Source organism: Gigantopelta aegis, chromosome 7 (assembly GCF_016097555.1).
Source record: "Gigantopelta aegis isolate Gae_Host chromosome 7, Gae_host_genome, whole genome shotgun sequence".
Classification (NCBI taxonomy): Eukaryota; Metazoa; Mollusca; class Gastropoda; order Neomphalida; family Peltospiridae; genus Gigantopelta; species Gigantopelta aegis.
In genome coordinates, this window is record NC_054705.1 from 7,079,562 (window position 1) to 7,092,418 (window position 12,857).

General features: G+C 43.1%; 2 protein-coding genes and 1 pseudogene across 6 annotated transcripts in view; all 3 read right to left on the reverse strand.

Moving 5' to 3' along the window:
- The window catches only part of LOC121377005 (kinesin-like protein KIF13A), a 397,936-nt gene extending 395,800 nt beyond the window's left edge, over positions 1–2,136 (reverse strand). For all 5 annotated transcript variants that reach the window (XM_041504840.1, XM_041504838.1, XM_041504837.1 and 2 more), the window contains exon 1: positions 1,948–2,136. In XM_041504840.1, coding sequence (XP_041360774.1) covers positions 1,948–2,002 — 55 coding nt within the window. In that variant the 5' untranslated portion in view covers positions 2,003–2,136. The remainder of the gene's footprint in view (positions 1–1,947) is intronic.
- A 3,262-nt stretch (positions 2,137–5,398) lies between these two features.
- On the reverse strand, positions 5,399–10,846 carry LOC121377840 (annotated as a pseudogene).
- Positions 9,979–12,857, reverse strand: part of LOC121377841 — a 67,338-nt gene continuing 64,459 nt past the window's right edge. The window contains exon 41 of the mRNA XM_041505939.1: positions 9,979–11,495. Coding sequence (XP_041361873.1) covers positions 11,401–11,495 — 95 coding nt within the window. The 3' untranslated portion in view covers positions 9,979–11,400. The remainder of the gene's footprint in view (positions 11,496–12,857) is intronic.

The window sequence follows — 12,857 nt, forward strand, 5'->3', positions numbered from 1 at the left end:
ACAGAAGCTTTGGCTAATCATCAGACCAATGTCCTAGATGTGTTATATTATACACCAGTGACAGAAATAAGCACAATTTTCCACTAATCCACCCAACAAATGCATGTAGAAATCAACTTGTCCGACAATATTTTCACTTGTTCCAGGGCTTCTAGAATTTTTTTTTAAATCCACTAACCATGGGATATAAGTAATTAAAAACATTTACTAGCCATGATTAAACATTCACTAGCCCTACTTTACTTTTAAGTTAATACACTTTTACTGAATAATAGTAATAATCAGACATGTCACCTACAGAGGGAGATAGAGCTTAAAAGCACTAACGTTAGCCGTTGGACTGGGGTCAGTATGTTCATATTTACAAAATAGACAACTGCAACATTTGACTCTTTTTTTTTTCACTAGCCGTCAGACATGGCAATTGTAGTTATTTTGAATATCACTAGCCCTGCTTGTAAAAATAAATAGTTTGTTTATCAAAGTACAAGGACAGTGTTTTTCATTGTTCAAAATGAAATTTCATTGAACATTTTCACTTGTCCACTAGACAACCACCAAGGTACATTTTGTTTGTCTGAGCAGGTTTTCACTTGTCAGGACAAACAGACATGTGCTTATTTTGAATACTGTACAGTTGACAGCGGTAGAATTTTACGCTATTCTGCTATTCCTCAAATAGTAAATTTTGAAACGGAATAGTATAACAATTCTTCCAATATTTCGTCATGAAAGTGAAAATAAAGCACAGAATACAGAAAATCGCCTGCGACTATTCTGCGTACGCTTTTTCTTCAGCTACATTTTACTGCAGAACAAATCCTCGCGCTACTAAGACCTTTCTCATGCAGTTACCGGTACAAAATAAACGTCTTTTTGATCGAGACTAATGTTCGGAGTGAGTTTGTTTGTAATTCCAGGTAGTACGCAGTAATGCATAGACTGGTATAAACAATTGTGTGTTATGCAATGTTGTACAGAGCGACGTAGCACAGTCAGAAAAACTAGTGGTACATTAATAATTGAAGGAATAGTACATTTTTAGACGGAATAGTGTTTTTTGAAATTCACTATTCCTTTGAGATAGTGGTAAAAAAAACTAAAAACTTCAACGGCTGGTTGATGATTTTCTCTAGCACAAACAAAAATATTTACTACCTGGGACTGAGGGCTAGCTGATTTGTCAACCCTGTTAACCTAACCCAGTGTTTCTGCCAGAAAGAAATTTTTGGGTATGGCACTATGGAATTGAATGCAACCAGTTAACAGTGGGTATTGGGGGGGGGGGGGGGGGGGGGGGGGGGGGGGGGGGAGGGAGGCTCTCCCAGAAAGAAAATGGGTTAACTTTAGAGTTAGGGTTAAGAAAAGCATAGGTCTACAGTAATGATAAGAATAATAAATTTTGTCAAAAGGTTAACTTGAAATGTTTTTTAAAAACTGCCAAAAATTTGGGTATGGCACCATACCCATTTTACCCTCTGGCAAAAATCCTGCTAAGCCTAACCTAACTTGTTGGCAGGTTGGAGGACAGGGGTGAGGGTGGGGTGGCAACACTGTTGCTGTTTGAAAATAATTACATTTTAATAATTATTTTTATTAGAATCTGGTTAGGCCTAGTAATTAATTTAACAAATATACAATTATTGCATACAGTTAATTAATTAAACCTGACTGAGATTGTACATTATTAGGAACTCTACTACACTGACCACCCACCCTCCACCCACCTACCCTCCACTGATCAATGGAACTGGCAAACAACCATGCATATGGGACTAGAAATTGTGTAGGAGTTTCCTAACCGTTCATAGAGTGAATCAAAAACATATGGGAATTAGAAATAAATAAGCACCCACTAATGTGTTTAATTACGTCATGACAATTCATTGATAACACGGAGTCGCTGCCACTGAATGACTGACAGTGACAGCTCCTTCGCACCCTTACCTCGGCGATTCATCGGCCGCAACCGAACGGCTACTTTCACTTTATCCGAGCACATGTTGACAGAATATGTGTATCGGTGAACAAACGAAACTATTTCCTTATCTATCCATCAGTATTTCCAGTTTCCGTATCCATGGACACATTCTCTATTGACACTTCTTGCACTAACACCTTGCACATCACCATACAGTCGCCATTTTCTATAGTTTATCAATGCAGCATCCGGGCCTTGAGTGAATCATCTTCCGGCGAGGATCGCATGTGCGTGTGGTGGGAAATTCGAATGCTACAATTCTTCTTTGTTAAAATACCGTTATCGGCTCCGTCGGTAGAGCACTCGCCATAAGTGCTTTGTTTATTGGATGGAACTCTTTCGGTGGACACTTTCTCTAATTAGGTTGGGGGGCGGGGGTTCGTCCCAGCAAGTGTCACACGAGTGGTATGATTCGTGAAATCCTGGTCATGGGAAAGTGTGCACGTAACACAGTAAATGCTACCAAAAATAGCCAAATTAGACACACAGTGAACTGAGTGATTTATTAATATTCATTGAATTGGGGATTGGATGTCAAACATTTACTAATTTCGACATATTATACTCTTAAAGAAAATTCGCTACAGTTTCCATTAGTAGTAAGGGTTGTTTCGAAATACTGCATGTTTACTTTTTAAAAAACAATAAACAAACAAACAAACAAACAAACAAACAAACAACAACAACAACCAAAAAACCCCAACAAAAACGTATAGACATGCCAGCAAGCAAGGTTTGAACCAGTATTTCTATCCCTCCCTCCCTCCAGTAATTCTCTCTCTCTCTCTCTCTCTCTCTCTCTCTCTCTCTCTCTCTCTCTCTCTCTCTCTCTCTCTCTCTCTCTCTCTCTCTCTCTCTCTCTCTCTCTCTCTCTCTCTCTCTCTCTCTCTCTCTCTCTCTCTCTCTCTCTCTCTCACCCCCTCTCTCTCTCTCTCTCTCTCTCTCTCTCTCTCTCTCTCTCTCTCTCTCTCTCTCTCTCTCTCTCTCTCTCTCGATTTCTCTCTCGAACTTATAACGAGACAAGACAAGACATTTTATTTAGTTATTGAGGCCACATGGACTTATGATCGCAAACAAAGGGGGTCGCTGTCAATGTTATTTACTGCCGGTGTTTTATAAAGTGCAGCTTGCTTAAATGTACGTATGCTTGATGACATATAGATACATTGTAGCTAAGAGTGTAAATTTTGTAGGTACCATAGTTTGTTATTTCGAACACCAAAGGGATCTTTTATATGGACTTGCTCACTCACAGGACAGCACATACTACGACCTTTGCAGGGGTGGATCCAGCATTTTGTAAAGGGTGATCACAAAATTCTAAAAAGGACAATGAGCCTAACTTCCACATGGAGTCAGATCTGTATAGGGTTTCGGATACCTGCGGCCCGGGACATTTTAAAATAAAGATGCTCAGAGACGCCAGTTTAGTCTTGCATATTGTGACTGATTTTTTTATTTTTTAATAATTTAAAAGTGCGGTGGAGTGATTGCTGGATCCGCAAAAATGTTGTACATATCAGAAGTGTCGTTAGATTAATATCAGATAACATTATTTTAAAGGCACGTACTTGTTCCTAGTATTCAGACAGCGGAAAATATTTTTGTCTACTACAGCGCGTTTAACTATTTAAAGTAACAGATTATAGTTGACTTTCTAAATACTACGACGTGTTTTCATTATTAGAGCTGTTTTTGATAATTGAAATCAGACTTTACATAGCTTTTGTCGTTCCAGCCAGTGCACCACGACTGGCACATCAAAGGCCGTGGTATGTGCTGTCCTTTCTGTGAGATGGTGCATATAAAAGATTCCTTGCTGCATTAGAAAACAAATGTGGCGGGTTTCCTCTGATGACAGTCAAATGTTGGACGTCCAATAGCCGATGATTGATTAATCAATGTGCTCTAATGGTATCGTTTAACAAAACAAAGCTTTTTTTACTAATTCCGTACATCCAAAGCGTTTCTTGTCATATTGGCCTTTCTAATACCACAAAATGCATTTTTCATATTTTTAAAAACGTACGTGCCTTTAACAACTAATAGTCGTTTTTTTTCTTTCTTATGTATTTCCCCGTTTAAACGTGTAGATTCGTTTCAGTCTAATGTAATTTTATCCCAATGTGTTATAGGACTGTGGATTAAGCAAACTAATGGTCTATTTCTCTCTCTTTTTTATATATTTGCCCGTTTAAACGTGTAGACTCGTTTCAATGTAATGTGATTTTATCCAATCGTGTTATAGGATTAACCAAACTTAGTGTTCATTTCCACACGTTGAAACTAGATTCTGCGACTTTAATTATACTATTCCAGCGTGTTTCGTGTTCGTCTAGTGTTTGTCGTAGCTTAGAATATGTTCTATGTGATTTTTTGAATTCCGTTGTTTACATCGGTATTTAGTATCAGTGACTTTAACATGACATGACATACGAGTAGTTGGCCGATCCAGAATTGACCACAATCGATCCCCGTCGGTGAGCCCATTGGGCTATTTCTCGTTCCAGCCAGTGCACCACGACTGGTATATCAAAGGCCGTGGTATGTGCTATCCTGTCTGTGGGGTGGTATATATAAAATACACCTTGCTACGAATGGAAAAATGTAGCGGGTTTCTTCTCTATGGCTGTGTCAAAATGACCGTATGTTTGACATCCAATAGCCGATGATTAATAGGCCCAAATCAATGTGCTCTAGTGGTGTTGTTAAAGAAACAAACTTTCTTTGTTCGGATGTGTGTGTGTCGGGGGGGGGGGGGGGGGGGGGCTCAGTCGTAAAGCGCCCACTTGATGCGCCTGTCGGTCTGGGATCGACCCCTATTTCCCTTCCGTCTCTCCTCCTTCCTTTTTTTTCTTTTTCCCTCCTTTATCCTTCCCTTTTCCCTTTCCCCCTTCCTACTTTTTTTCTTTCTCTCCTCCCTCTTTTCTTTTTTCCCTCCCTTCTCTTTCCCCTTCCTCTTCTTTTCTTTCCCCTTTCCCCCCTCTTTTCCTTTCCTCCTTTCCTCTTTTCCCCCCCCCTCTTCCCCCTCCCCCCCCCCTTCCCCCTTTTCCTTTTTTTTTTCCCCTTCTTTTTTCCCTCCTCCCCTTTCTTCCCCCCCTTCCCCCCTTTTCTCTTACTCTCTCTTTTCCCCCCCCTTTTTTTTTCTATTCCCTTCCCTTTCCCCTTTTTCTCCCCCCCCCCTTTCTCCCTTTCCCTTTCCCCCTTTCCCTTTTTTTCCCCCTCCTCTCCTCCCCCCCTTTCCCTTCCCCCCTCCCCCCTCCTCCCCCTTCTTTTCCCCTTCTTTCTTCCCCTTCTCCCCTTTTTTTTTTCCCCTTCTTCCCCTCCCCTTCTTTTTCCCCCCCCTTTTCCTCTTCCTTCCCCCTTCCCCTTTTTTTCTCTCCCCTTTTTATTCCTCTTTTCCCCCTCCCTCTTTTTTCACTCCCTTCCCTTCCTTCTTTCCCTTTCTTTCTCCTTCCCCCCCCTTTCCCTCCTTTTTTTTTCCCCCCCTCTTTTTTTTTTCTTTCTTCCTTTTCTTCCCCTTTTTTTTTTCCCCTTTCTTTTTTTTTCCCTTTTTTCCCTTTCCCTTTTCCCCCCTTCCTCCCTTTTCTCCCCCCTTTTCTTCCCTCCCTCTCTTTCCTTTTCTTTTTTTCCCTTTTTTTTTTTTCTTTCCTTCCTCCTTTCCCTTTCTTTTTCTTCCTCTTCTTTTCCTTCCCCCCTTTTTTTCCTTTCCTTTCCCTTTTTTTTCTTTCCCCCTCCCTCTCCCCTTTCTCTTTCCCCCCTTTTTTTTTCCTTTCCCTTCCTTTTTTTTCCTTCCTCTTCCCCCCTCTTCCTTTCTTTTTTTTCCCCTTCTCTCCCCCACTTTCCCTTTTCCCCCCCCCCTCTCTTTCCTCCTTCCCTCCTTTCTCTTTTTCCTCTTCTTCTCCTTTTTTTTTCTTCTCTTCCCCTCCCCTTTCCTTTTCCCCCCCCTTCTCCCCTCTTTTTTTTTTTTTTCTTCTCCCTTTTCTTCTTTTTTTTTCCCCCTCCTCTTCTCTCCCTTTCCCCCTCCCTTCTCCCCCCTTCCCCTTCCCCTCCCCCCCCCCCCCCCCCTTTCTTCCCTCTTCTCCCCCTTCTTTTTTTTTCCCCCCCTCTTTTTTCCCTTCCCTCCCTTTTTCTTCCTTTTTCTCTTTTTTTTTTTTTCTCTTTCCCTCCTTTTTTTTCCCTTTCCCCTCTTCCCCCTTCTCCTTCTTTCTTTTCCTCCCCCTTCCTTTTTCCCTTTCCTCCCTTTCTTTTCTCTTCCCTTTTTTTTCCCCTCTCCCCTCCCCCTCTTTTTTTCCCCCCCCCCCCCCCTTCTTCCCCCCTTCCCTTTCTCCTCCCTCTTTCCCTTTCTCTTTCCCTCCTCCTCCCCTCCCCCCTCTCTCCTTTTCCCTCTCCCTTTTTCCCCTTTCCTTTTCTCCCTCCCCCCCCCCCCCTTTTCTCCCTCTTCCCTCCTTTTCCTTCCCCCCCTTTTCCCTTTTTTTTCTTCCCCTTTTTTTTTTCCCCTCTTTCTTTCCCCCCTTTCCCTTCCTCTTTTCCCCTCCCCTCCCCCCCTTCCCCCCCCTTTTCTTTTTTTTTCCCCCCCCCCTTCCCCCCCCCCCCCCAAATCCTTTTTTTCCTTCCCCCCCTCTTTCCCTTTTTTTTTCCCCCCCCCTTCCTCCCCTTCCCCCCTCTTTTCTCCTCTCTCCTTCCCTTTTCCCCCTTTTTTTCTTTTTTCTCCTTTTTTTCCCTTTTTTTTTTTTCTCCTCTCTCCCTCTCTCTTCTTTCCTTTTTTTTTTTTTTTTTCTTCCTTTTTTCCCCCTTTTTTTTTTTTTTTTTTTTTTCCTCCTTCTTTTTCCCCCTCCCCCCCCCCTTCTTTTTCCCCCCCTTTTCCCCCCTTTCTCCTCCCCTCTTTTCCCCCTACTTCCCCCTTTCTTTTCCCCCTTCCCCCTTCCCTCCTTCTCCCCTTCTTTTTCCCTCTTCCTCCCTTCCCTTTTTTTTTCCCTTTTTTTTTTTTCCTTTTTTCCCCCCCCCCCTTTCCCTTTTTCTCTTTTTCCCCCTTTCCCCCCCCCCTCCTCCCCCCCTCTTTTTTTTCCCCCCCCCCCCCCCCCCCCTTTTTTTTCCCTCCTCCCTTCTTTTTCCCCTCTTTTCCTTCTCTTCCTCCCTTTTTCCCCTTTCCTTCTTTTTTTTCCTTTTCTTCCCCCCCTCCTCTCTTTTCCCTTTTCCCCCTTCCTTTTTTCCTCTTCCTTCCCTTCTCCTTTCTTTACCCCCCCCTCCCCCCCTCCCCCCCTCCCTTTTCCTTTTTCCCTTTTCTCCCTCCCTTTTCCCCCTTTTTTTCCCCCTCCCCCCCCCCCCTTTTTTTTCCCCCTTTTTTTCCCCTTCCCCCTCCCCCTTTCCTCCCCCTCTTTCCTTCCCCCTTCTTCCTTCCTCCCCCTTCCTCCTTTTCCCCCCTTTTCCTTTTTTCCTTTTTTTTCCTTTCCCCCTTCTCCCCTCTTTCCCCCCCCCCCCCTTCTTCCTCCCGGTTCCCCCCCTTTTTTTTCCTCTCCCCCCTTTCTCTTTCCCTCCCTTTTTCTTCCTTTTCTTTTTTTTTTCTTTTCCCCTCCCCCCCTCCCTTTTTTTTTTCCTTTTTTCCCTCCCCCTTCCCCCCTTTTCCTTTCCTTTTCTCCCCCTTTTCCCCCCTTCCCCTCCCTCTCCTCTCTTCCCTTCTTTTTCCCTTCCTTCTCTTCCCCCCCCCCCCCTTTCTTTTTTTTTCTTCCCCCTTTTTCCCTTTTCCCCCCCTCTTCTCCCCCCCCTTTCTTCCCCTTTTTCCCTCCCCCTCCCCCCCCTTCCCCCCTCCCCTTCCCCTTCCCCTTTTCTCCCTCTCCCCCCCCCTCCTCCCTCTTCCCCCCCTCCCCCCCTTTTCCCCCCCCTCCCCCCCCCTCCCTTCCCCCCTTCTTTTTTTTCTCCCCCTTTCCCCCTCTTTTTTCCCCCTTCCATTTTTCTTTCCCCTCTCCCCCTTCCCCCCCCCCTTTCCATTCTCTCCTTTCTTTTTCCCCTTTCCCCTTTCCCCCCCCCCCTTTCCTTTTCCCTTTTTCTTTTTTTTTTTTCCTTTTCTTCCTTCCTCTCTTTTTCCCCCCCCCCCCCCCCCTTCCTCCCCTTTCTTTTTCCTTTTCCTTTCCTTTTTCCCTTCCTTTCCCCCCCCTTCCCCCCTTTCCTTTTTCTCCCCCCCCCCCCCTTTTTTCCCCCTTTCCTTTTCCCTCCCCTCTCCCTTTTCCCCCTTCCCTCTTTCTCTTTTCTTCTCCTTTTCCCCTCTCCCTTCCCTTTTCCTTCCCTTTTTCTCCCCTCCCCTCTCCCCCCCTTTCCCTCTTTCTCTCTCCTCCTTTTTTTTTTTCTCTCCCCTTTTTCTTCTTTCTTTCCTTCCTTCCCTTCTCCTTTCCTTCTTTTTTCTCCCCTTCTTTCCCCTTTCCCCCTTCTCCCCCCCCCTCCCTCCTTCCCCTTTTTCCCCTCCCCCTCTTTCCCCTCCCCCTCCTCTCTCCTCTTTCTCTTTTTCTCTCTCCTCCCCCCCCTCCCCTCCTTTTCTTTTTTTTCTCTCCCCCCCCTTCCCTTTTCTCCCCCCCCCCCCTCCTCTTCCCCTTCTTTCTTTTCTCCCTCTCCCCCTTTCTTTCTTTTTTCTTTCCCTTCCCCCCCCTCCTTCCCCCCTTTCTCTTTTTTCCTTTTCTTTCCTTTTTCTCTTTCCCTTTCCTTCCCTTCCCTTTCCCCCCCCCCTCCCTTTTTTTCTTTCCCCCCCTTCTCCTTTCTCTTTTCTCCTCTTCTCTTTTCCTTTTCTTTTCTTTTCTTTTCCTTCTCCTCCCCCTCCCTTCTCTTCCCTTCTCCTTCCCCCCCCCTTTTTTCCCCCCCTCCTTTTCCCCTCCCTCCCCCTTCTCCCCCCTTCTCCTTTCCCTTTTTTCCCCCCCCTCCCTTCTTTTTTCCCTTCCTTCTTTCTTCTTTTCTTCCCTTCCCCCCCCCTCCCCCTCCCCCCCTCTCCTTTTTTTCCTTTTTTTTTTCCCCCCCTTTTCCCCTTTCTTCCTTTTTTTCTCCTTCCCCCTCCCCCCCTTTTTTTCCCCTTTTTCCCCTCTCCCTTTTCTTTTTTTCCTTTCCCTCCCTCCTCCCTTCCCCTCTCCCCCCCCCCCTTCTTCTCTTTCTTTTCTCTTCTCCTTTTTCTCCTCCCTCCCCCCCTCCCCCCTTTTTCCCCTTCCCCCCCCTCCCCCCCCTTTTTTCTTCCCCCCTCTTTCCCTTTTTTTTCCCTCCTCTCTCCTTTTTTCCCCCCTTTCTCCCCTTTCCCTCCTTCCCCCCTCCCTTCCCCCTCCCCTTCCCCTTCTCCTTTCTTCCCCCCTCCTTCTCTCCCTTTTTCCCTTTTTTCCCCTTTTCCCCCCTTCCCCCCTCCTTTTCCTTTCTTTTCTTTTTTCCCCCTTTATTTCTCTTCCTTTTCCCTCTTTCCCCTTCCTCCCTCCTCCCCCCCCCCCCTTTTCCCCTTCCTCCTTTTTTCTTCCCTCCTTTTTTCCCTCCTTCCCTCCCTCTTCTTTCTCTCCTCCCCCCTTCTTTTCCCTTCTCCTTTCTTTCCCCCCTTTTCCTCCCCTCCTCTTTTTTCCCCTCCCCCCCCCCTCCCTTTCCTCTCTTCTCTCCCCCCCCCTTACCCCTTTTTTCCTCCTCCCCCCCCTTCTTTTTTCCTCTCCCTCCCTCCCCTTTCCTTTTTCCCCCTCCTCCCTTCCTTGCTCTCTTTCTCCCTCCCCCCTTCCTCCTTCCTTCTCCCCCTCCCCCCCTCTTCCCCCTCTCCCTCCTCCCCCCCTCTTTTTTTTCTCCTCCCTCCCCTCTTTTTTCTCCCCTCCTCCCCTTTCTTTTCCTCCCCTTTCCCCCCCCTCTTTATTTCTCTTCCCCCTCCTCTCCTCTTCTTCCCCCTTCTTCCCCTTCCCCTTTCCCTCCCTTTTCCCCCTCTTTCCTCTTCCCCTCCCTCTTCCTCCCCCCTCTTTTTTTCCCCCCCCCTCCCCTCTTCCTCCTCCCCCTTCCTTCATGTCTCTAGACATATCTAACGACTGGGTTTCAAGCCCTAAGTGTTACAGACTAATTCATTCAATCTGTTTAAAATGTATAAAAAATGTATAAAAATTAATAAATTAAATTATTTGCATCTGTGAATGCCATTTGTTTCAAATGTGGGTTGATGTAAATTATAAGATGTAACATGTACAACCTGGGACTCACTTGGAAAACCATATACAAAACGTGTTACATCTCTCTAATTTATAAATATCTCCTATTCCCTTACAAAGAAATATAAAAATAATAATAAAATGCTGTTTATATAATATTAGAAGCAATGATTACTGTACATGAAAGCACCATACAAATACATTATGAAACCGTCTATATATCACAAGCTGATACATGTTTATATTTGCCTAATGCACCTGAACAGATCAGGCCCTTTTAAGGGCCCCTATGGGCAACCTAGGGAGACACCTCAACACCAACTAGGGGTCCACTTAACGAGCTACTCTCGGCATACTAAAATCCCAAACTATATATAGCTCCCTTTTTACTTTTTGACGGACTGTTCAAAGTTGTGCCTAACTTTCTTCATAAAATGCGCACCATTTCTCTTTGGCGGTAATCCTACGGGACATTCCAAATTCCATAGTACCAAAAACCACTCTCAGCTGTTACCGGCCCCGGTCGGACTGCTGGTGCTCCCTTGCATCTGCTAGTGCAGGCAGTCCCTCCTCCTTCCCACCCCATCCCTTTCCTGTCCTGGACAGAGGAGCTGGCCGAGGCTGGCACCTGTGACCAGGACAGGCATGTGCTACAACAGCTTGCTCTGAATGTGCACATTAAACACTCTGACCTGACCTGACCTGACCTAATGCACCAGGTCTTCATTGCACAAAGTGATCTTAGCACTAACATCTCTTTGTGGAACGGGTCCTGATATACATGTACAATTAGTAAGGCAAAGAGACAACAGCTATTTCACTAATTAGTATGCTTAATGAATCTCCCCCCCCCCCCCCCCCCCCCCCCCCCAAATATAATAGTAATTTGGCAACATAATAATTTTTAAACAAGAATTAAGAAATCACAAACAACATGCACTGTCTGCTTTGTACTCTGTATCGAGCCTTCTTGACAACACAAGTAGAACATTTTAAAAATAATTACAAAAAAGGTAAAACAATTTTAATACAACTCACAATGTTATTTTCTAAACAGGTAATATTTTATAGATATAAATCCAAAATAATATTTACATATTTTAAAGATACACAAATGTATAAAAAGAAAATCAAGTGTACAGGATGGGAACAATATAATGTAAAAAGCTGAGTATTAAAATAATTATATATGTCAATTATACATATTTTATAAACGAGTGAATTTAGTTTTTAACACATGTTCCTCAGTTATTTCATTATGTTGTGATTCAGTCACGTGGTTCATGTTGAAGAGAACCGTACAAGCCATCCAATCAAACACAGCAACATGAACATGCTATTGGCGGGCGCCATCTGAGTGGAACTTCCAGTTGGCCCTGTAACACATACAAAACAAAACATCAATATTTCTATAGTAAATAAACACAAATATCAATAGTTTCATAGTAAACAAACAAAAATATCAATATTTCCATAATAAACAAAAGAAAATGTCAATATTTTCAAACTAAACAAACAAAAATATCAATATTTTTATATTAACCCCCTCCATGTTTATAGTAAACCAACAAAAATATCAATATATTGATAGTAAAATTACAAAAATATCAATATTTTCAAAAATAAACAGACACAAATTTCAATATTTTTAGAGTACACAAACAAAAACAATAATTTCATCGCCTTAGCTTTGGTGCAACGTAAAGACCTGGAATTTCAGTACGTGTTAATCCCTTCTTAAAAAACAAAATAGAATGTTACAGCTGAAAAATTATATTTGGGTTTCTTTCGGTGTTCAGTATATTTGCAAAATGGCTTGTTGTAGCAAGTGTTAGCGAACAGTGAATGAATGAATGAATGAATGAATGTTTAACGACACCCCAGCACAAAAATAAACATTGGTTATTGGATGCTACAAATGGTAAGTATAGGAAAATATTACTTATATATTATTATGTAAAACCACAGTGTTAGAGGCTGTGGGGAAAAGTATAATACAATACATAAATCGAGGCAATTATATTTTAAAACTCTGTATAGAAATCAAAGTGTTTTAAAAACTTTAAAATTAATTCTGGGTGGAATTTAAAAGATTCCAAAACATTTCTGTTGCCAAATATATCATTTCTCGTCGGCTTGAGATGATCACACTCCACCAAAATGTGGTGCACAGTAGTTAGCTAACAAAGAATGTACATACAGTGCATATTTCAAGTCACGAGATCTGTGTGAATGCCTTCAGTATAGAGATGTTCCAATGATCAATTATAACCAAAACCTGATTGGTTAGCTCTGTACTCATGTGAAGATTGATTAAAACAAATCAATAATTCATTGGTTAGCTCTGTACTCATGTTAAGATTGATTAAAACAAATCAATAATTGATTGGTTAGCTCTGTACTCATGTGAAGATTGATTAAAACAAATCAATAATTGATTGGTTAGCTCTGTACTCATGTAAAGATTGATTAAAACAAATCAATAATTGATTGGTTAGCTCTGTACTCATTTGAAGATTGATTAAAACAAATCAATAATTGATTGGTTAGCTCTGTACTCATGTAAAGATTGATTAAAACATATCAATAACCGATTGGTTAGCTCTGTACTCATGTGAAGATTGATTAAAACAAATCAATAATTGATTGGTTAGCTCTGTACTCATGTGAAGATTGATTAAAACAAATCAATAATTGATTGGTTAGCTCTGTACTCATGTGAAGATTGATTAAAACAA